The 24,818-nt window shown below is 41.5% G+C and overlaps 1 protein-coding gene and 1 long non-coding RNA gene across 2 annotated transcripts; both read right to left on the reverse strand.

Annotated features, from left to right (window-relative positions):
• Nucleotides 1–9,920: 9,920 nt before the first annotated feature.
• LOC139652963 (rho GTPase-activating protein 19-like) lies at nucleotides 9,921–19,117 on the reverse strand. The gene is made up of 12 exons (XM_071529893.1): nucleotides 19,074–19,117; nucleotides 18,005–18,282; nucleotides 16,920–17,000; nucleotides 16,038–16,247; nucleotides 14,692–14,918; nucleotides 14,264–14,350; nucleotides 14,092–14,157; nucleotides 13,033–13,239; nucleotides 12,311–12,418; nucleotides 11,479–11,592; nucleotides 11,085–11,186; nucleotides 9,921–10,109 (listed from the first exon to the last, which is right to left on the reverse strand). Exons 1-12 carry the CDS (start codon nucleotides 19,115–19,117, stop codon nucleotides 10,053–10,055), a joined length of 1,581 nt encoding a protein of 526 aa, XP_071385994.1. The 3' UTR covers nucleotides 9,921–10,052.
• A 3,148-nt stretch (nucleotides 19,118–22,265) lies between these two features.
• LOC139652960 (uncharacterized) lies at nucleotides 22,266–23,912 on the reverse strand. Its single transcript, XR_011695980.1, has 4 exons — nucleotides 23,889–23,912; nucleotides 23,558–23,639; nucleotides 22,825–22,851; nucleotides 22,266–22,370 (listed from the first exon to the last, which is right to left on the reverse strand). It is a non-coding gene; the product is annotated as an uncharacterized lncRNA (long non-coding RNA).
• Nucleotides 23,913–24,818: the final 906 nt, after the last annotated feature.

A 24,818-nucleotide genomic window follows, 5' to 3' on the forward strand; every position in this document is an offset into this window, starting at 1 on the left:
ATTCACACACACGTGGCCAGCGTATGAGTACTCACAGTCTCTCTGTCCCTCTGGGGATGTTTTTGGGTACGATGTGGATCCCCAGGCCGTGGCAGTCCACCGTGTTTCCCAGGCAGCTGCAGGGAGTGGGGCACGCCTCCACGCCTCCCCCTCCTACCACCAGCACCAGCGCCAGCACCAGGACGCCCCACGCTGGCACCCCGCGCAGCCCAGCCTGGAGCACCCGCCCTGGGGCTGCAGCCGCCCCGCAGCCCCCTGACCCGGCTCCGTCCCCGGTTCTCCCTCCAGGCATCCTCTCCTCCGACGCTCCCCGACACTGAGGCTCCAGAAACCGGCAGGCAGCTCCCTTCCCTTTCTTTCCCTGGGACGATGACCACCACCACCGACCCCAGCACCTCCAAACACACACACACACACACACACACACAAAGTGGACAGAAATAGCAGCAAAAATGCCTGGTAGAGATGGTAGTGCAGCCAGGTGAAGTTCAGCTCGGCTGCCACTTGATCCTGGAGTGGCCTTTCAGAGAGAGGAAAAAGCAAATATATCCTCTTCTTCTTCTTCTCCTCTCTGCTTTGGTGCTGCTCTCCAATGGGCTTCTCTTCTTCTACTCTCCTGTGTGTTCTCTGCTCTGTCTCTCTCTCTCTCTCTTCTGTTGTGCAGCCGTACAGTGTGCTTGCCTCTCCCCTCCACTTTTCATTGAGTCATTGTGCTCTGAACAGTGAGCCACCAAAAAAAAAAGGAAAAGAAAAGAAAAGGGGACTCCCTCGCTCCCTCTATCTCTCTCTCTCTTTCACACACACACATACACAGCAATCATCCATCAAAAGCTTTTACAAATAACAGCCCCGAGACTCCTCCCACGTTACCCCCCCCCCACACCCCCACCCAGTCTCACTCACACACACACACACACACACACACACACACACACAGCAGCACCCTGAGTGAACTCACATCTATTCAGTGGCAGCAGTAGTGGGAGCCACCTCCAGTGACAGTAGCCCATCTCTCTCTCTCTCTTTCTATCTCTCTCGCCCACATTTCCTCTCCTCCCTTGGGGTAGAAAAGGGCCTGAGGCTGCCTGGACATGGAGAGAGAGAGAGAGAGAGAGAGAGAGAGAGAGAGAGAGAGAGAGAGAGAGAGAGAGAGAGAGAGAGAGAGAGAGAGAGAGAGAGAGAGAGAGAGAGAGAGAGAGAGAGAGAGAGAGAGAGAGAGAGAGAGGAGAGAGAGAGAGAGAGAGAGAGAGAGAGAAATTGTGATCATGATGAATCATCTGACCGAAAAAGGTCCAGAGAAGACGTGAGGACAGAAAATTTGTGGAGATAAACCAGTAAATGTGAAAAAAATGAGGGATAGAGAGAGGTGGAAATCCAACTCCATCTCTCTCTCTCTCCATCACCACAACAACTGATGTGTGTTAAATATGTTAAATATTTTGGGACGGCCCATTGCCAAACCAGCGCACCGGGCTGCTGTAACTGGTTTTCTTGTGGGACTGGCATAACTGGAATACCATAAGCTGCCACAGAGCGCGCTCAGAAGTCTATTATGAATTCACTGGGAAGGCTTTGAAATTCAAATGGAGCCTGGCTGTGTTTTTTATCTCCACAGAAACGCTGGCTTCAGCTATTGTCATTGCCATATTACCAAGGAAAGGAGAGGGGGAAAAAAAATCTGAATCACTATTCGCAGGGATGCAGTGGAGCGTAAAGCCACTGAAACTCAGTTCAACCACCTCTAGAGTTTACTACCTTATTAGGCTGACATAAAAAAATATGATACATTCAGAGTATACATTGCAGAAAGTAGTATCAGTATGTTACATGAAGACAGGTTGTTTTTAAGGAGAAAAAATACATGAATCAATGTGTTTTCTAATTGATTTGTGTTTGTATTGGTTGTTGATATTAGTGGTTGTTTGCTTTATGTTGATCACTGCCTGGAGTTTACCCACCTTTTCATTCACCTCTGCATCACTTGTAATTTATATGCATCTACTATCTATACATAGAGCGATATCTACAGTCTAATTACTGCTATTCTGGAAAATGGAATTGATTATATTCATATTGGTGGCTGTTTTCCTTATGATGATCATTGACTGGAGGTCAGGTTTACCCACCTTATTATTACCTTATGTATTACCACTATACATGAGTGATTATTGCTGTTGGCTTCACTTTGTTTTCTCTCTATAGACCAAGTATGACGGGTTAATTTAACCAGGCGCTCTTCAAACATGATGGAAAACAAATTGGCCACAGGCAGAGCCCGGCTGCCTCCATTGTGCAGCTGAATTGAATGACTCATTCGGCGATAATCTGCAACAAAGGGAGGAACGAGATGTTGACATCTCCAGGGGGGTGGACCCCCTATTTCTGGGGCCATAATAGCTTTCTGAGGCAGGGGTGGAGGAGCGGGGGGTTTTCACTGCAGACGCGTCTGAATTGATTTCTGGAAGGACTGAGCAGATGCACGTATCCCAGGAGCGTCAATTCACTAAACCCTGAGCTATGGCAAAGTCCCTGCATCTAATATCATCTGGCTCCAAACTTCCAACCGCGCTTCCATGAAGAGACAAAGGGGCATGACTGACAAGATATTATTTGATTAATGTGCTAAATTATTACATGTAGGTCAGGAAGCTACCAGCTTAGAGGTAATTTTGGTCCTGAATACTCCTCTGAAGTGTTTTTTGTCCCCCACAATAAAATCAGCAAAGGGACACTGATTGGGTTTTGCTGAAACTTAAGGGAATGATGAATGTAATTGCTCTATTCCTGCTACAAGAATCGTTTAATTGGCTGTATGTTGCACACAGTATCTTGGATGCTGGTCATTGGATTTTCACAAAAATTAAGGGAATGATGCTTGCTTCACTGGCATTTTAGAAATGATGCTGATTGGCCTAAGGGGGACGCTACAGTGTTTATTTTATTGTTTGTCCATGTGTTGCGTAATGTTAGATATCGCTGGTCAGCTTTTGTTGAAACTTTGGGGCCTGATGCTTAATGTAAGTCGCTTTGGACAAAAGCGTCTGCTGAATGACATAATGTAATGCAATGTAATGTAAATGTTTCAGCATTTTTCAAACAGTACAGTGCCCATGGTTGGCGCTACTGTTACAGGTCAAAACAAGGAGACATATTGGCTCCTGATTGGTCCAGACAGAGACTGCATCATTCATGTTTACTGTTGCTTTGTTTTGATGTGGGATCCAAATAAAGTTCAGGTGATGTTTCCTTCATCTTTGCTCTCCATTACATTGATAAAAGCTAAAAAAATCTAATTTGCACTCATTTAGGTTAAGGCATAGTGAATGCCACACCTTGACAAAACAAACTGATGCCTATAACATACAGATCCCTGGACATCAGAGCGTCCCGGGACACTTTTCTCCTCCTACTAGGCTGACTGGAGGTCTTGGCACTGAGGAGAAGAGACAAGATGATTAAAAAGACACAGCCTGGTTTCTGCAGCCTGCGCAGTTACACACAGGCATCAACTGGGCATGGAATATGCTGTAGTTGAATCTAGGTGTGTCCAAATTTGATCTTTAAGCCGCACTAGGCAAGATTTTTATGTAAGAAATACACCCATCTTATCATCCGAAATCCCAGAGTGGGGCTGCAACAAAGAGCGTCCCTTCCCTGCTAATCGAGATGCTGTAAATTTGCCCCATTTCCCAAAATGAAATCCTGGTGTCGGATATGGTTATTGCTCCACCCACAGGAAATGACGAATCAAAACTTCAGAGTGAAATCCAAACTGTCTCGCTGCCATTTGGAGCCTCCATCGTCCAAAGTGACCCAGTGCAGCTTTAGAATTGTTAAGGATGGAGAGCAGAGATCAAGCGAAAATTGCCAGTAATGTATTTGGAAACCACATCTAATCTTTAAAAGAACAAATCACATCAGGGCACCAGTTAGGACCAGTTAGGAATAATTTATCATCTTGACCAAACAATAATATCTTGACAGCCATCAGTCATTGTTCTACTTTGCCCCAGAAATGTAGTGTTTTGGTATAAGCAGGTTTGGAGGTTTCAGTGGCAAACGGTATTAGATGCAGGGACTTTACCATAGCTTAGGGTTTAGTTAATTGATGTCCAATTATATCAATAGCAGTGTTGCAGCATTTGGTGCACTTTTGCCCTGAATTAAACGCGGTGGGAAAATGGAATAAGAAGCCAAACATTACTTATGGCAAAGCCCAAGTAAAGTCAATGCTTTCAGCTTTTCAGCCTCGGGATTAAACAGACCGTCCTTCAGCCAGAAGACCCGTGTTCAGGCCCCCGCCCTGCTGAAGTGTCACTGAATCCCTACCAGCTCCAGGGGCGCTGCTGTCACTCACCCTGACCTCTGACCTTCCTGGAGGGGGAGACAGAAATTCCTGATGTGCATCAGTAAATTATGACATTATTATTATTATTTAATGTCGGTAAATGTCGATCAAGCTATACAACAAAAAAATAATCATTTGTTGTTGTCTTTTTACCACTACAGGCAATATTTTAGCATTACCCTCTTTTGTTTGGTTTCCTTACTTGTATGATTATCTTATTAAATGCCTCTGATCTCATAATCTCTTAAGCATAAATATCTGTATATATGACTAGGAATAGAATACAACCGATTTCATGAAATGTAAATTGCACCCAGAACCCTGTCAAAACATACAAGATACTGTCACACTTAAATTCACTCAACTGTGACAAAAAAAGAACAATTAAAAAAGTCAGTGTATGGTTTAACTGCAGAAAACTGATATATGGAGTCATGAGAGGTTTCTTTTGGTACAGGAAACCATTATAGCATATTTTATAGTCCAGAAACTGAAAAAACAGGACCTTAGATTTTGATGGATTTGCTTGTCATTTCAGCACAAAGGTCTAAGCAGTTGGATATAACTCTCTATTATCCAACAGTGCCCTCTTGTGAGCATAAGGAGGCACAGCATTGGTGTGAATCCATATCCAGTACAATCTGCTACACCTCAGTTATCTACTTTGAATACACATCGTTTTTTGACTACATATAAGAAACAACTGACAAGTTACAGAAAATACCGCCGGAGAAACAGAAAAGTTAAGAAAAATACCAAAGGCTCATTGTAGAAAACAAAACAAAAAAGTTTTAATCCAAAGCAGACCGGTTCGCCAAGGAATCCATTTACAGGGTTAACTTATTTTACACATAAATACAACAGACAGAGAGGTTACCACAGTATAAACCAGATACAATGAGAGTCACATATGAGTTCACCATGACACCGCAAGAGGTTGATGCTTAGCAGGACAGATTCACATTGTAAATTTTAGTTGGCCGTTAAACACACATTTGTTGTTCAGTGTATATAAAATGGCTTTTTTTTACCACTGCTAATTGAAACCGAGAGATAAGGTGCAAGTTAAGCATTTTTAGATAAAGTTTAAAGCAACTAAAATTCAACATGTCCAGGTTTGTCACACTCAACCTCCATTAGTATCCCTGACAGACAAGCTTTCACTCTTTCAGCCAGTCTGTGTCTTTCTCACAACGAACGGGGATGCACACACCAGTGACCATAAACAGCAAGACTAAAGATCAGTAACAAATATCTCACATTTCTGTAAGGGGAAAAAAAGAAAAAGAGACGTGCAACAGCGGCAAAATTACAAAACAAGGCTCTGAAAGACATTTTTCATTTCAAATATAAAACACAGAGTAATTCACATCACATGCACTGTTTGGGTGAAAAGAGTCTTCAAGGTAAAACAAAATCAGACAAAAAAGTTCCAGACACACATGTACCTTGAATCACGTCCATTTTGTTCTTAAAACACCCATGTAAAAATACATATGAGACGATTAAATGTAAATAAATACAACAGAATCCAATTTAGTTGCCACTTAAATTGGTAATCAAGAATTGTAGGGTCTGTTGAGTATTAAAAAGGAAGAGGAGATTCAGGGGGCTGAGGAAAGAAGATGAGAAAAAGCCCCCATTCTATTACAATAGGCTGTTTAACCACTGAGATGAATTCAGGCATGTTAAAGAAAATAAAAATAAAAATAAAAAAATTCTGTGGAGGGGAAGATACCGTGAAAAAGACCCTACAATATAATATGTAACAAGAGGGGGGTAATGTCTTTTAGCGTCCGTCTACACTTCACAAACTATTCAGATTCAACACCTCAATCACCTTCCACAAACCCATCATCACAACATCCACAACACTTTCCATTAAGGATGCACCGATATCTGTTCCCAATATCAGACTGATACCAAGAAAAACAAATAAGGTATTGGTCTCAGAGAAATTTCCAAAACATTTTTAATACCACGAGTACTCAGTACTGGGAATGGAAACGTGTTACCGGTGCATCCAAACTTTCTACACAACAAGATGAGCAAAAGTCAATTCGGTCAAGTCATGAAGAGTGGAGGAGGAGGAACTGAGACCTGATCCTGAACCCACAAGAACACAGAGTCCAACTCTGTAAAGGGGCATTAAGTAAGATTTTTACTGTCCAATAGCACAAAATGACCATAATATATCTGGGGGGGTTGATATGGTTGTTGATAAATATTAACGATTCAACGGTTACTTGGACAGGCGCTGAGATTTCTGGCTTTCAAAACTCACTTTCCGGCCTGTACTCATTTTCAACTGCTCAGCGATGGACTACAAGCAATCGCAAGACATTTTCAGCTACGAAGACTAAAAAGACAAACCAAAAACAAATGCCAAAGCAATGTTATTAACCCAGTATTCAGCATGGTGATATATAGGGCCGAACAATTAATCAAAATTTTATTGAAATCGCAATATGGCCTAGTGCAATTTTCAAATCTCAGGAGGTGCAATATTTGTTAAAGGTGAAATGTCTGTCAAAATACCGTTTTAAATTAAATATTGTCGTACTGCAGAGATGTCCTGGCCTACACATCATATTCTACAGACTTAAGAAAACATCTTTGTTTGGTACAGATCCCCGCAAAAATCACACCATAATCACTTTAATACATTTTTCAATGAAAATGAGAATAATGATATAAAAATTATCATTCCCTCTAATTCTAGCGCAAATCATATCGCAATTGCAATATCAGTCAAAATAATTGCAATTAGATATTTTTTCGAAATCGTTCAGCCCTAGTGATATATTACCTCTTCACCAGATGTTTCTGTTGGCTCTCTGCTCTAGCTAGCTTACTCCTCTCAATTGTGAAAATGTGACTTTATTATTTATGTCAGCCACAGGCCACCATAAGCTGTCAGAAACCTGTCAGTGTTGTTGCAATTTGTGCTGGTTGCCAATCGAGGACAATAAAAGTAAAAAATGACTAAATGCCCCTTTAACCCACACTTTTAAAAAGAATATGTCTTTCCAACACGTCTGTGTGGCTAGTTTAGGATAGCGCACAAATATGTAAATTTTCAACATTAATAATGTTGAAAAAAGAAACAAAACAAAATGTGTTGAAGCTGAAGGATCCCTTTTAACAGGAAACACTGGCTGAGGTCTGATCACGCTCAGTTCCTCTCCTCGTTCTGTCAGATTCATGCCTTAATGTGAACATGGCCACTTATTACAGTTCCGTCTGAAGTGACCAAACACACAGTATGAGATGGGTAAAGGAGGACCTGACTTCACTGATTACTGCCCGTTTCCACTGGAGCAAATACATACAAAAACACTCTTCCACAACTTTCATTTAAACCATCAAAAACTTCTCAACCTCTTGTAAAAAAAACAAAAAGAAAAAAAAACATAAAAAATACCCTTCTGTTGTCCAGTTTAAGAGAACATAAATGAATCTAAACAAATTTAAAAAAAAGTTGAATTCCCATGGGACAATGTGGGAACATAACATTTCATATCTGACAGATTCACATACAGGGATCCTAGTATGAAACTCAGTCCCGCTTTTCACATCAGAATCAATCAGCTGCTAAATGAGGAAACCCGATCACTGATCCTGAATTAGCATTCCTGCACTGAGAAATGTGATATTATCATCACCCAGTAACTGAAGAGATAATTTCCAAAACACTATATACCCATTTTGGAAGAAAAAAATAATGACATGAAGTTCATCATTCAGTATCTAAAAGAATAAAATCTAGAGGATCCAGCCTGTGAAAAGTGTAATCAAAGTATAAATGTGTGACTTAGATTATTAAATATCCTATAAAGAAACAACTGTAATTTGTTTTAATGCTGTCAATCATGTTGTAAGAGTAGATGTCACTTGTACATTTTGAAGCCAAACTCTTCAAATGTTCTCCCAGTGAAGTCGACATCATCTAACACTTCTTAAAGGGGAATACAGCTCATTTTAAGAAGCACCTCCAGTTCTAATGGCCCAGGTCAAAATCTGTGAGCATGAACAACTCTCTTCCAAAACCAGACAACTGAGACTACAGCCTGTTCTGTAACTTATGCCATTGCCTTATCAATACGAGACTGATCTCATGGATTTATACAACATTTGTCTGCATTTGTTCATCCTAGTGAGATTTAAAATTATGGTACTGCCATAATTTCAAAACATCACTCTGAATATTGCCCTCTTTTCCGTGATATTCACTATTGAGCTGTCAATCAGCGTGGCATCAGATAAGCGGGCGGGACAAATTCTTCTCTTGTTTGCATCTATGGGAGACAGTAGTGACTGTTCGCCAATATGGACCAAACTTTACATTTTTAATTCCCACTGCCAACATCACACACTGACTATGTAACTGCAGCTGTCCTTGTTAAGTACCACATAGCTGAAGTAACTGTTTAAAACCGGTCAGACAAGAACAATTGCTGAATCCAAGGCAAATGCTTCACTTCAGCCTTCTGAATCCCATTACACATTCTCAGCATGTTATGAACCGGTTAAGTCATTCACAGATACAACTGGGGAGGGGGGGGTTAAAAAAACAAAAACATAAAAGAATTGCCAAAGAGCACCAGACCCGGAAGTGACTGAGCCCAAATCGTACCGAAAACCAGACATCACAGCTCCCGAAGAGGAGAAACACAAAAAAAAGACAGAAAACACTCACATACTGTACAACATATATACATATACTACACTACAGCATACTGTAGGCTCAACTAGCTAGTGGTCATAGATTCTGATATAGTAGCTAAAAACAAACAGGTTTCAAGTGATAAATGGCACCAGCAGGCACAGTCAAGCCAAGCCAAGCCAAAGCATAGATCATGGTTACTCTTGTCATTTGGATACACTTTTTCCTGCATCCAGTTGTGGCACAATGCATTCATCCAAAAAAAAAAAAAAAAAGAAAAGTTTAAAAGCTTAACAACAAACAAACTTAACAATCCCAAAGTAGCAACTCTGACACTGAAAGTAGATTACAAAATAATATAGAAACAACCAGGCAGACCTTGCTAGTCTATCTGGTCCAACAGATTCCCAGAGTGGCTGTGAGTCCCGTTAAGTTGAAGATAGAGCTGGGCAATAATTCAATATTTATGTTTTTCAATAGAATAATACCGTGACGGAATAATTGTGATACATAATTGTGTTGTCTAAATTAATAATAAAAAGCTAATACTAATTCAAATCTCACACAAAACAAGATCTGACAAAATGAGCGAATATTACCTGAAAATAAGTTTTTTCCTACTGTACAATTCAATTAACATCACTTTAATCTTATGAAATGAGATTTTGTTCGCAGATATCGTTGTATATCGATATCGAATTAATTCCTTTTGACTATCGTGATATCAATTTTGTACCCATCGCCCAGCCTCAAACTGAAGCTATCTAACGGTAAAGCTGCAGAGGAGGATTTCATTCAGTTTTTAGTCCTAGTTTGTAAACAGTGACACAGCGTGAAGAATGACCAGGAGAGGACAGAAGACAGAAATACTGGCATTGGCTTGGCTTGGCTTGACTTGGCTGGCCTGGCTAAGGCTAATGCTGCTGTATTAGTCACAGTTAAAACAGAGTTACTAGGATAAAAACACAACGATAAAGATGAGGAATAATACTGCCCAAGTCCCGTTCCAAAGGAGGAAGAGGAGGAGGAGTTGGGTTTCTACACCGAGATTTCCTGAGCAGGAGAGAAACACATCCTGGAGACAGAGGGAGAGTCCTGGGGAGAGATGGAGGGACGAGGGAGGAGACAGAGGGAAGGAGGGAGGAGAGATAGAGTTAGGAAAGGATGGGAGGAAACACTCATTTTACTTAATACATCCAAGGAATATATTTGAATACTTCACATCACTTGCAGCTCTGACATTCATCTAAAATGCAATGTCATTAGACACTGGGAAAGAATTAAATCACCCAAACATACAGTATATAGATAACATAATAAGGTACAATCAAATGCATCACCCAACACCAAGGTGTTACCATTTGACTCTCAGGGCGCCTTCACACCAAGCATGTTTGGAGCGGTTTATTGAACTTTTGAGAGTTTACTGCTCTAGTTTGGTTGGTTTGTCCAGGTGAGAACAATGCCATTCGAACTCAAGTGGCACCAAATAACGGCACCGAGGCGCCTGAAAATGTGAGTCTCAGTCCTCTAACGAGAACTGCAGTGCAGTTTGTTAAGTGAGAACGTAATCCAAACCAACTACAGGAAATGACACCAACACACAAGGGTTTATGGGTATAAAGAGACAGATGTTCACATCGGAGAGTCAGCAGTTACTCATGCCTGGAAAGCCTAGCAGAACAAAATGAAGTCTGGACTGATCTCATATTCAGCTATTTATGTGTTCTTAACTGCTATGAACACCAGAGAAGAAGAGACATAAGGAATAAAAAATGTTTTTGACTCCCCATCTGCCAAAACGTCTAACTTCGCAGGATGACAGGTGACCAAAACTCTGTCCAATAAATTAGCTATTTGTGAGTCATGTGACTTTTGTTTACAAGTCCTGGTTCGCTTGCAATTGGGCAGTGTGAACGTAAAAAAACAAACAAAAAAATGCAACAAAAAATGTTTTGATAATCTTTAAAACTTTTTCACTGTGGTTGGCACACCTTAAATGTATGAGCATGGTTTGGATAGTGATTTTTCTGCTGTTAGGTGAGGGTTGAGAGGCCCACTGTGTCGTACCTTGGAGACCTTCAGAGCTTTCTCCTTACTGCGAGCCAAGTCTGAGCTCTTCACCACCAGCCCTGCCTTCCCCAACATAGGAGCATTCAATGGACTGTTCACCTGTATATACACACACAAAATTAAAAGTTGTTCATGTACAAGTTTTGGGTAATCTGCGAATTTTCCGGCAGATGAAAAACAACAACCTATCAGTCAAACACACAGCCAGAGAAAGCAGAGACCAAAAAGTAAAGAAACTGTAGTTCGACTCTGGCCTATACAAAGCCATTCACAACAATGCAGCCTATGTGAGTCCATTTATCAATAATCAGCACAGTGAAATTTTAGAAAAGTGGAATAGAAACAAAATACATTAGATATCATTATTCTCAGTGTGGTAAAAATGGCTCACCGCCTGCAGGACAACGTTCTCTTTGCCAGCTTTTCCTGTCGTCGTGGTAGCGGTATCCGGGGAGACGTGCCTGGCCCTCCTCTCTGTGGTCAGCTGCTCGCCACGAGCTTTACGCTGGTAGCGGAGCATCAGGTTAGAGACACAAGCAAATAAAATGAAGAAGGCTACTCCAGCTTAGAATTAGTAATCAATTATTATGGAAAGGTTTTTACGTAAAAATGCTGTAGATTCACCATATTTGACCAAATAAAAATTCTGGTGTCGAGTATGAATGTTTCTCAGCCCACAGGAAGTGGCAAATCAAAACTTAAGAGCGACATCCTCTCTCGTCCCTTTGGTTTCCTTTGGTATAAAGTATCACAGACCGGCCGCTTGGTAAACATGAGCGTGCTGTGTGCAGTTTACTGATGTCACCCTACAGGATTTCTGAGTATTAAAGTTAGTTTTTTTTTTTAAACAGTTACCTCTTGCTGACATTTGCAAAGTTCCCTAGAGCACCTTTAACGTGCTGCTGTCAAACTAGCAATGATGGCTCATTCTAATGCATGCCAAATACACAACTGTTGCCATTACAAACTGTAGTCCCGATAATCCGATGTATGCTGATAGTAGCAGAGAAACATGACCACTGAATAGGCCTCTACAAGATTATTCTTTACAAGTTAATACAATATGGGAAGTCACGGTGGGTCTGCAACGCAAAATATGTAAGGTTACATAGGAACGGAATTTTTTTTTTTTTTTTTCATAGTCTCACTTCAACGCTCTCCACTATCTTTGTCCACTTCCATAAGATCTGAAAACGATCAGATTCATTTCAGGAACGCTGTACCTTGATGAGCCCACCGAAGGAGCGTGAGCGGGGGTGTTTCTTGCTGGGGCCCGGGGGCGTCTGGCGGTACTCGTTGGTGGGTGTCCCCGGGGTGGTCTGCTTGGCTAACTGGACATAGGAAAGAGAGACAAAGGGGGCGATCACACCGAGAAGCGTCGCTAGAAACTCGTTGCGACCAAAACCATTGTTTCCCTGTGGCGCTCTTCACCTGCGACTCGCGTCACGTTTTTTCTGGCGGTTTTTAGGCACACATAAAAGTTTAAATATTTTCAATTTACGCTCCGCTCGTCAATGTCACAGTTGGGCTGGGCAGCCAATCAAATCAAGCAGAAGGCGGGCTTTCCTTCATGTTTTGATGCCGTTTGATGTGGTAGGAATGGCGGGACAGTGGTAAACACAGATGAAAAGATGATAGTAGCGGTCTTTAACCCGGTCGCACACGCAGCCCTGCTCCACAGGCGCACCAAGCTGTTTTGCCCGACATGGTCTGCCTAGGCGTTTTTGACGCGGCTGCGCCTGTAGCGACGCTTCTCGCTGTGATCGCCCCCTAACACTTCTATTTTACAGTTTAGGCATTTAACACAAGCCCTTATCCAGAGTGATTTGCATTCAGAAGTGCAACAATAGAATACGCTTAAATTTCTAGGTATACGTTTTCATTTGTACCGAGAGGAATCCCACCAGCCTGGCTGTATGGCAATAAAAAGAGCCTGAAGAGAAACCTGTCGGATGAGTTTCTTCTTCTTGGCGGAGTCGGGCATGTTGTGGTGGACGTGTCTGAAGAGCTCCTTCAGGGCCTCCTCTGTGTGGTGTTGGGCCGGTGACTGGTACTGCTGCTGAGAGCCGGGGTCCAGGGCAGCCGGCCGCTTCAACGGCACCGCTGCCCGCCGAGCAGGAGAGCCGCTCACAGCCAACAGCTCCAGATCATCCTGAATGACAAAAGGGGCAGTTAGAAACATCTCAAAAACAGCAATTCACGTTTTAAACTCCATTCCATGGCAATATGTAAATAAACTAAAATGAACTGGAATCTGACTAAGTCTAAGCCAGGCTTTAATGGTTCACTGGATATTTAAGTGAGGACGACAAATATAATATTGTCTGGTGCCCACTAATGGTGATAATTTTGCCACTACAGTTTCACCAATACAGCAAGATATTTCTGTCAACCCTGTTTTCCACTGAAGAGCCTCAATTCCATGCCTGATGCCAAGATGACTTATGCACACAATTCAGATTTGCTGACAAACAGGTGAACCAAACCTTCAGACAATTTCTTTCTCCAACTCGAACAGAAGCAGCTGCAGGGCGGCCTGGTGGTTAGAGACCGTCACACGGCCAAAAATGTAAGCCACTGAACCCCCGTCTGCTCACTCATTGTATAGTCATCTGCACTACCCTGAACATAGACTTACACCCAGCTCACAACATCAAACACAGTAATTTGCAGCCTCATCTAGTGTAATCTAGTGTGGACTCCTTCCACTATTCTCAAAAGATAATCTTTGCACAACCGTGTGTATGTGCCAGATGGGGAAAGATGAAATCAAAATCTGTAGACTCCCGCACACTGTCTTCACTTTCAATTTCAAGACGCAATGTTGCAGTGAAGTGACCTTCGTCAGGTATCTGAATAAACATTTCAATGGGGCCTGTATATATATATATATAGGGGAACATATATACAAGCCCCACTGAAATGTTTATTCTGTCGAAGGTCACTTGACCGAAATGTTGTGTCTTTGTAAGTACTGTTGTAAGTAACCACCCCCCCCACTAACCTTGGTCTGGAGAGTCTTGGTCCCAGTGAAGTGTATTCTAGCATATTCCCGCAGGTAGCCTGGAGCCTGGAGAAAACACAGCGCACACACACGTGTCAATAATCCATACATGAGGGACTTTTGAGTCTGACTAACTACAGTCCTGTCCTGTGTATGGTCGGTCAATAATCACCCTGAAGAGTTTCTGGGAGTGTTTGATGAGGAAGGCCATGCCGTTGTTCAGCTTCTTCAGATTGTCCCTCAGATCACCAGCTGTCATCTGGAGCAGGAGAGAGCAGCGGTCAGAAAAATACACTGTTAATTCTACTGTGACTTAAAGCAGTAATACTCAAGTTCTTTGAATTTAGATAACTCAATTTAAGACATTCTGAAACTTTTTACAGACTTGTAGAAACCTGTTTAATAGAGGTTTCATTCTCTCCACCTATAGTGTAAATTCTGCACTAAATTACATCCAACGATAAAAATCTCCTCAGATGGGGGAGCCCCCAGGACAAAATCTTATCCAACAGGGTTCCTTGACTTAATCACATCTGTTCAGGGGGTCCTTCCTTGACATGGAAAAGTCTGGGAACCCCTGTTGTAGACTACAAGGCTTACATGTCTGGGCCAGAGGACGTGTGGGGCAAACATGAGGGCCAGGTTGAAGGCGGACATCTTGTTTTTGTCCTGCTGCTTGGCGGTGTGGTAGAGCAGGTCCAGCAGCAGTTTGAGCAGCGAGCGGTTTGCCTGGGGTAACAGCAGGAAGAGAAGCTGCAGGGCCTCGATCTGACGCTCCTTGTTGGGGACCGCTGTCTTGTTGCCCTGCTCATCGAACAGAGTCATATCTGGAGGAGGGATGGGGGAGCAGGAGGGATGAAGCCATGGACAAGATATGGGGAACTACATTAGTGTGTCACTGCATTGTGGGCACCAGGTGTGTTTCAAAATGCAGTGGGGACTGGCGATCTATCACCACTGGATGTTATGTTTTTGGATGTTATACATATACAGTATATACACGGTGCATACTAGGGCTGAACGATTTTGAAAAAATATCTAATTGCGATTATTTTGACTGATATTGCAATTGCTATATGATTTGTGATATCAGAGGGGATGATCATTTTTACATCATTATTCTCATTTTAATTGAAAAACATATTAAAATGATTATGGTGTGATTTTTGCAGAGATCTGTACCAAACAAAGATGTTTTCTTAAGTCTGTAGAATATGATGTGTAGGCCAGGACATCTCTGCAGCACGACAATATTTAATTTAAAATGGTATTTTGACACACATTTCGCCTTTAACAAATATTGCGCCTCCTGCGATTTGAAAATTGCAGTAGGCCATGTTGCGATTTCAATAAAATTTTGATTAATTGTTCAGCCCTAGTACATACACAACACTAACAAGATAATGAGCTGGGAATGGCTGTTCTCTCCACTTCTTGAAAACTCTGCCTACTTTTCCACCCTATCCAGATGTCCTCAAACATCTAGTCAAGAGTTGCACTGTAGTGGCTCGAGTCAAGCAAACTGCATCCTATGTGAAAGACCATAAAGCAATCCAGAAGATTTCCCACCAAATCCAACCCAGTGGCTGACATTATGGAATGCAGTGTCGATGCTCCCAATCTTGTCTGCAATAGTCTTGATTGTTTACACCTCAAAATTAAGATGGTAATGATTCATTGATGGTAAAATGCTAATGTAAAAGTCATCCTAGGACCCTTGCTTAAAAACACTTCTGCTTTCAAGCATGGAATCATCTGCATATTTTCTACATCTCCACTGATGAATTCCAGCTAGCCAACATTTAAAAAAATAAATATGTAGCATTTTGTACTAAAACCCCTCAAACATTGCTGTGTCGCTAGTTTGACATCTCCAGACAAAACAGAAGAGAGGGAAGTAAAAAACAAGAATGTGTGTGTGTGTGTGTGTGTGTCTGCCTGCCTACCTGCTATCTTGAGGTGTGCGTGGAAGTGTCTGTGTGTAAGCAGCGGCTCAGGCAGCTCTCCCAGGAAGGTCTTGAGCAGCGTGGCTACATCGTTGGGGTGGAAGTCCCCGGACGCCAAGTCGACATCGGCCCCGCTGTTGAGCAGCTCCTTCAGGGCCTGCTGCCTCACGCTGTTCCCCGGCACCCGGAATAGACCCTCTACATGCAGATCTGGAGGGACCGGAGTAGGAGCGGATCAACAAATTAACACTCAAAACATCTAATAATTCAAAATCAGTTTGGTGCATTTATTTGTCCAGTCCTCCCAGGAATTTGTGATTTTACGACTGCAATGATATTCAAATGAACACAATTTTCCTACATGTAATGGCCAAATCAACAGACTGCTTGTAATTTTGACTAATCATCACTTTTTTTGTATAGAATGGTCTGAAGATTGAGACCACAATGAGCTGTAGTTTTATGAAGCTGTATGCGTGAAAGGCGCCTGAAATAAAGTCAGTCAATCAGTAGTGACGTAAATTGGCTTCTGGGTACACTGTTGAAAGTGAGGCTGCATTTGTTTCTGATGTAGATCAGTGGGAAAATCCTACTTTAAACCACACAAACACTCTGCCAAAGGGTGGTAACTGTGTGAGTAGCAAAAACAGAAAAATGTGTCAAAGTTTATCAAAGATTAAGTATTTTTGGTACAGCAAATGGCTGTATATCATGTAATAGCAATTATGGGTGTATTTTCTGTTTACATTAAATTCCCTTTTCAGGTGACTTTGAAATACCAATAAGTAGTTAATGCTGTTTGCCTTTGTAGGGCAGACAGAGTTCAGGATCTGCAAATAATTGTGACAGGAGAATCAGTGGATTTTTAACTGGACTACTCACTCTTGCTGAGGTACTCAATGAGCTGGTAGATCTGTGCGATGCTGCCCTCTGACAGAGGGGTCCCAAACACAACACCCTTATCTGTGACGGTGACAGAAAGCATTACAGTGAATACATTCAAATTTACCAGTGGACTCTTCCAGAAAAATAACCCTTCCGTTGCGGCTTTCAGTAGTCCAATAGCCTCACATACAGACAGGACAAGAAACGCTGTTGACTTGGAACAACTTGTCCCATTTAAAAATGGGCTGATCACAGTCAGAACAGGAATTTTTTTACCTGCTAGCCACTGTAAAAGTCGCCAGTCATTTAACCAGCCAAATATGATTTTAGAACCAAACACATGCTATGAACGATTGCGAGTAGACAAAATGAACAGTCAAAATTTACGAGGACCTACTTGGTGGCAAGTGTTAAATGTGCATCTAAAGTAGATGGTTGAATACTGAGACAGGTTGCCTTTAAACTTCATAAAGGCTAATAAAGACTATTATAAATTGCAGCGCAGCAGCCAATCAGACTCAACCATCATCTGATTAGCTCAGCTGGCTGTACTGTGACCTCTCCAAATACTGTGAGATCTGGAAGCAGGGTCTGAAATTACCACCCTCCAACTGTCAAATGCTGGTAAGATTTGTTTTTGGCAGATAAATCAACAAGGGTCACCCACCACACTGGCTGGTAAGTTTCCGATGTGATGACTTTTGAATGCCTCAGTTATATACCTACAGTCTTTGCCTGTTCTCAAACTTTGTCCCTGCTGACCATGCACTCTCTCTGACCATGAGCTAACCAAATCCAAGCAAAACAATTTCATTAGAAATTTGAAGATATTGAATATGAGCACAAAATGTTCTCCATAGACAACTTCAGTCTAAAAATATAGGTATCGAATTTCAAAAACATGTATCTGTCTAACCCTAGTGTGTATGTTTGCTGATCAGTAAGGCAACATTAAAACACTGGGTTTCTGAATGGAGTTTGACGTGCCACTCTGTCTCATACAAAGAGAGAAAGAGAACGACATTCACCTGGGCAACCGCCTATAGTAAATTCTAAAAGATGTCACCTGGTTGACCTCTTACCTTTGCGTTTAAGGAAGTTGAAAGAACGAAAGAAGCCTCCTCCATTTCCGCCTGTGGGGGTCTTTGGGCCCTCCTCTCCCAGGAGCTGGGCGAACTCTGTCCCAGGCAGGTCAATGAGGCGCGTGACGTTACTAAGCACCAGCTCCAGGAAAACCTCTGGCCTCTCATGGCGGAGCTTCTCCACAAAAAAGTCTGGGTTGAAGATGATGGGCGGGCGGCCAGCCTGAGAGCCCCCCGGTGACTCCTCATGATTGATCACCATGCTGCACACTGTACCTCTAAGGCGGAGAGACACACAGTTTGTACATGTCATATAGATAGTCATACATGGCATACCTGTGACCCAGCAGGTTGCACCTTATTTCAATAAACTGACAACTTTCAAAATTAATTTGCACTGTTCACTTATGCCCACCACACTGTGTTTTTGTGGAATAAGATTGGTCATAAAAGTTGAAGTGCTGCTTGATAGATCATGTGTATGCTAAATCTACTAGTGGACCTTAACAATTAGCCAATCTCAAGTCATTTTCTGTGAGGTATATGTGTTTGCCTACAAGCAAAGCAACATTAAAGAGTATCTAGGTTGAATCGGATTTATATGCTAAGCCCCATGTAACATACAAAGGTAACAGTTACTGTATGCATGTGGAGAATCATGGGAGAAAAACGTAGCCTATAGCGTATCATTAACTAATGTTAAAGTTAGCAAACATGAAATTAGCTTATACCTTTGCCAGCTCAAGAAAGCCTCCGCTAACGTCTATAATGCAAGTTGAACATTCATTCTAGCTTACTTACTGTCGAAGTAACGTTAATTTCTGACCACCAAGTTGTAACTAGCCTAGCCAGCTAACGTTAGCTTGCTAACATTCACTTGCAGCCTGTGGACAGCTAATGACAGTTGCATCCATGTCAGTTGATCCTTGTCAGTCAGCCACACCAACGTAACGTTAATGTTTTCGAACTTGTAATCTCACAACTTCAGCTTGACCAGTGAGTGCGGCTGATACGTTATCAATGTGAATAACATTAAAGTATTATGTATCCACATTCAACCCATTCTTACCTTCTATTTTGCGTGTTTTCATCGATATCTTTACCCGCAGCCATATTCAGTTTGAATCCTCCGCTGTTGTCCTCCAAGCCCCGCCTACCTTGTCAACCATTGGTGGGTTGTCAAACATGGGCGTGACATAATGGCTCTCATTTGCATGTCCCTCCCTCTGATTGGTTGGTTTGAATTAACTGGCCTTGTCAAGAGGAAAACAACATCTGCATGCAGAAAGGACTCTCTGAAAAAAGAATTTTTATAGTAGTAGGAGCAGGGGGCTCCTAAACCTTGCCAAGGCGATACTCAGCGATATTAGACATTAGACTGGTTGCCACCCATCCCTTATCGTCCCTTAATTATTTTCCTTAATGAGTCAATAATGGACGCAATTTATTAAATTTACTACTGCAATGATGAAAGTGAGAGTTACACAGTTATGAATAATAATAAAAACTGTTTAATATAAAACATGAAAAAAAAGCCGACAGGCAGCTCTCTCTCTTCTCAGTGCGCTTGCTCATGCTGTGTGTTTCCGCATTGGCTGTTGCCAGGGAACAGAGTCGCTAGCAGTGGAGAGCGGCGGGAGTTGGACTGAGATTTAAAAATGGTTTCTTCCTTTTCTTCAAGCCCTCCTGTCAAACGCAAAAGAATGTAAACGCAAAGCCGTGAATGTGAGGCTGAAGCTTGTTGTCAGCGTGGGAGAAAATTAATACAATGCGAACTATCGAGGAATATCCGACGTTAAACAACATGCTTAGGAAACTGCCTTATTGAAAATGCAGTCCTGCGGCAATTTCAGTTTGTGCCACCACAGGACTCACCTGAAGCAGAAATGGTAATTACACGTGTCTGTTTGGAATATTAGCTATCATCATTGTTGTAGTAAAGATGATGATACACACATACAAGCTTGGCAAAATGTGCCAAGTATACCGATGAGTATGAGCGACTGGGCAATGGGCAACTGACAAAGTTGGCAGGACAGTTGACAGTTGGAAGAGTAAAAATGAATAGATACTACTGCTGACCTACCATCACCATAACCTCTTACCTCTGTTCTACTGAAAACCTTGCCAGCAAACCTTGCTCTCTGATCAAGTTTGGCTATATTTCAAACCGCTACATTGTTTTCAGTCAGAAAATATTTCCAGCAACATTTGTCCCAAACTTGCGCTAAGAATTAGCCTGTGTGTCATCATCTTCAGAGCCACTGCAACACAAAGGTGAGGTCAGAGGTCAGAGGCGGAGGCAGGAAACCATGGAAACAGAAAGGAAGTGGAAGCTCACCATGGCAGCATCACATATGGAGAGGAGTTGACTGTTCACTGGAAAAGCTTATAATATTTATGACATCTTGATTTTTGTTGTTTTTGATTTTTAGGTGAAATGCTCTTACAGCTCCTTGCTTTTTCATCTCATCTGCACAATCTATTTTTTCTGTTTTATCTTTTTGTATACAAATGAATCATCTGTGAAGTTTAATAGTCATTCACACCAATACAGTGCTGCCCTATATGGAATTACAGAAGGGTTTCCCATTAACAACATAGGACTCATCTGTCCTGCAACGCCTCCAAAGCCAGGATGATTTAAGTGCTATAATACCTTTAAAAAAATGTAAATATGGGTAAATGGATAAATCTGGCAGCCACAGCAGTATGTTCAAGTACATTAGAATCATAATTGGACTAATCTGTCGAGTGTTTCCCCACTCAAGTGTTGATGTCTTTATGAAGTGAATGTTATATTTTCCAGGATTACCTTTACATTGTGGACTCCCTGAACATCCCCACACCTGACTCCCAGTACCTAGTGGAGCTCATCAGACACAGACACTGGGGAGAGTATCAACTCTCAAGTATCAACAACAAGGTTCCTGTGTAGCTTAGCAAAGGACGGTGATTTTAGATATCGCCAGGTCTTCCAAAAATATGGAAAACTACAAAAAATTGTTAAAGAAAATCTCCTTTTGTCCATGTTTATTGGCGGTTTGACCAGTTCAAGTCCTCTTTTCAATATTTGAAATAAAAGAGATAAAACAATCTAGTATTCTTTTACAGCAGAGGTTAACTTCACCAGCCAAATGAAAGCAGAAAATGGACATTAGCCAAGAGGAAGAAATTATAATTTGCTTGTACTGTAGAGTGTTATGAACCATAATGCAGCATAGATGCTCATTTGGGAGAAGAGGGATAGTTTAGACAAGGGCTAATTCACAGGAAAATCAGTTGTTAAGCCAGATAAATATCAATCATATTAGTAACTATCTAGAGTTTTTGAACTTTCTTATAATGACCTGGTACAGAAGAGAGCATTTTTGCTGTTGTACAGTTACCCTCTTATCACTCTTACCCTCCAAAAGTGATGTTGACTGCAATATAAAACATAATAGTTCATAATCTGTCAAGCAATAAATAATGAGATCCATTACTAGTGTTTTTCACCAGCACACTGAGTTGCCAGCCAAAGAGAAAAAGGTAGCCAGCTAGGGGGGTCAGGGGTCAGAGGTCACACTCCCCAGGGGAAAATGCTTGATTAACAAGCTTTATTTGGCTTTACACATATTCTGACACCATTCCAATACAATTTTCATTATTGAGAATTTTAATGTTTACCTCATAAACCCTGTATGGTTTAGTTCATAGTTTAATTATGACTGTTAAACATTGAGCATTGTAAGAAGTGACTACAATATGTATTAGGCAGATGAACGTAACTACGGTAGATGAAACTCCCTCTATCTCAGAGGACTGGAGTTACAAATGTAAATTATGGCAATTTACCTTCAAACTGGAACACAGTGTGTAACAACTACACAAAAAGCTGCAGACAACACAAACTTATCTGTGATTTCATGTCAGTATATCACGGCCTGTCGTGGCTTACTGATTAATGAATGGTCCTTGCCAGTTGTGAGAGCAGCTGTGTGTCAAGTTCAAGCAAACTGAGCACTGAACCGTTTTACACATGACAAAAAGTGTTAAGTTACAGACACCGTTACAAACACATGTGACTAGTTTGGAGCATTCCTTAGAAATTTAATCCACCTTTGTTTTTTACAAAGGATTGGATAGACCCTGTATGTTTTCATCATCTCAAACACACACACAATGTCACTGCACTATAACACCACCCCTCCCCTCTCTGTGAATCTACACTTATCTTGTGTGGTTTACCCCTATGGAAACCAAATGAGAGAAACCTGCTGCACTGACAGAAAATTTTATTGCCTGATAGCATGACTGCGTCAGGATGGCAGGAGACCGTCGGCTAAATCATTCACCTGCCACCGGAGGGCGGAGTGCTTGTCTTCTGTTGGCACAACGAACAAAGAATAAACAAGTCTTAGTATCAGTTACTGTCAACTGCATTCTAATACATTCACTTGTATGGGTTTTTAAAGCTGCACTAGGCAGGTTTGCTTGTTGGTGGCCCCAAATAGCAGAGAGAGGTAACTTTGAATTTTAAAACCTTCAACACCCAGATGTCATGTAATGTGACAGCAGTAAATTAAATGTCTTCTTCTGAGTGTGTGGTCAAGTAGAGGAGTCCAGCTTTCCCTGGATAGCATGCTTGCTCACTGCTGTTTAGGAGACAGTTTTTTCGATTTCCTGCCAGTGACCATACCAACACCAGAGTTTAATTTGGACAAATAGGGTGAATCTACAGGGTTTCAATTAGTAGGGATGGGACGCTCTTCTCTCGTACTTGAAAATCTTGCCTTGTGCAGCTTTAAGTAGGCTACAATATTTAGGCAAATACTTACTGGTAGAAGTTGGTATGCCAGCCGTTCCTGAAAAGGGAAGCAAAATACATGAAAAGATAATAACAGCTTGCCATGTTTAACATGAATTATAATCAAGGGGTGACCTTAAAGCAAAACTAGCTACTTTACATTTACATTTAACATAATAGCCTAAATTTTAGAATTTGATGGTAGGAACTGATGAATTGGAGGCACAAGATATCAGCCTCCTGTCCCACAGAATGCCAAGGGTCTGAAAGTGAAAACCTGTGCAAACAATGATTTGACCTATATAAACATGGAAGTTGTGCAGAATAGTCTACCGAGTTATAGGCAACACCTTAATGGCATTATAATCATGTTTTTATGTGCGTGTAAACGTGTCTGCTGGTTGAAGAAGGGGTTTATGTGGTTTTGAAGGGTGTGTTGTGTGTGCGCCTTCACCCACTAAAGCCTTGAAAAGAGAACAAGACGCCGCAGTCTGAATAGGTGGAGATGCAAGCATAATTTTTGATAACAAAATTGCACTGCCCAATCCAATTTGTATCGACACTCCTCTCTAGTGCGCTCCCCCGCTCATCTCTGTGCAAGCGATGTCTTGGCGAGCCACGGGCACAGTGGGAAAAATCTGCTTGCACCCAACAAAATGATTACTTTTGTGCTTGATCTGAGGGAATTGTGGGAAAGGACTCAATATGTCTGTCTATAAGTCTAACACAAATTAAAAATCTTCTATGCAAGATATTTTCCATACCTTGATCTCCCAGCGAAGGACTCTCCTGTCATCTTCCCCTGGAGCCTTGCGCTCCTCCCAGTATTTCTTGTACTGGAAGTACCTTCAGAGACAACAGAACCACATAATCAACTTACTCAGCAAATACGATACTTTCAAGCCAATATGAACCCTACATTAGCGCGATGGAAATGCTATATCTTCAATATGTTATGTTTGTTGTGTTGTTTTCTATGTTATTCTTTCCCATGGGTATCACTAAAGTTTATCTTGAAGTAAGAGATTCATCAAAGTTTGATCGAAGCAGTTTGATCAAAGCTGCTCTGTAACTTTTACAGAGCTCGTTACTTACTTGGCCACTGGGTCTGTCTTTTTCACAGATGGCTGATCCAGCACTGGGCGGATGACTGAAACAATAATTAATTTGATCAGGAAATATGACCAGGTTTGCTAATTATCACTTTAAAAACATCAGTATGTATTGGTGCAATAGCCTAAGTCTCCTATTGACTTACAAGATTTGGTTCTGGGTTTGGCATCCATGGTTGGAGGCTGGGCGAGAGAGAGAGAGAGAGAGAGAGAGAGAGAAACTGCATTACTCACACACATCAACTTACAAATCAACCCATCTACAATCTAATAAGCAATAATAATAAACCTTATTTGTATAGCACTTTTAAAAAAAACTGAGTGCTTTACAGACAGAAATTCAAAGGTACAATCAGTTAAAACTGAAAAAAGCATGAGTGTACCAACTTCTTGACATGTTCAAAATTTAAGACTGGATCAAAAATGGCATTGAAATGTTTTTTACACAGGCTTAAAATTGTTTGTTAAAGAGCCTATAGGGACTGCTGAATTTGTTAGGAAAAGTGTTCAGGACAAATAATAAGAACCTCAGTTTTATCTGAGTTTAACTGGAGAAAATCGTGAGACATCCAATCCTTGATATCAGCCAAACACTCATGTAAGGTGGTCAGTAACTTACTAATAATTAAGCAATAAGTGACAACCGAGTTTTTCTGGTTGTTGCTAACTAACTAACTAACTAACTGTAATTCGTGGTTCCCTTACCTTTGCTGGATGCGGTGACAGGTTGGATGAGCCAAACGCGCTATCTCCTTTCGATACTCATCTCATCAGTTAGGTCATAAAGAGGCTCTTATGACGGTTCTATTGTTGTCCACTCAGTCGCGCATTGAAGTGTGGCGCCAATCTTCACTGGAAAAATGCCCATAAAGTCATTATTAAATCTTATGTTTAGTATAAAAATCTCATTTTT

This window comes from Centroberyx affinis, unplaced genomic scaffold (assembly GCF_046629955.1).
Source record: "Centroberyx affinis isolate AG114_WGS23_722 - 3 ecotype Tasmania unplaced genomic scaffold, CSIRO-AGI_Caff_v1 ptg001847l_1, whole genome shotgun sequence".
NCBI lineage: Eukaryota > Metazoa > Chordata > Actinopteri > Beryciformes > Berycidae > Centroberyx > Centroberyx affinis.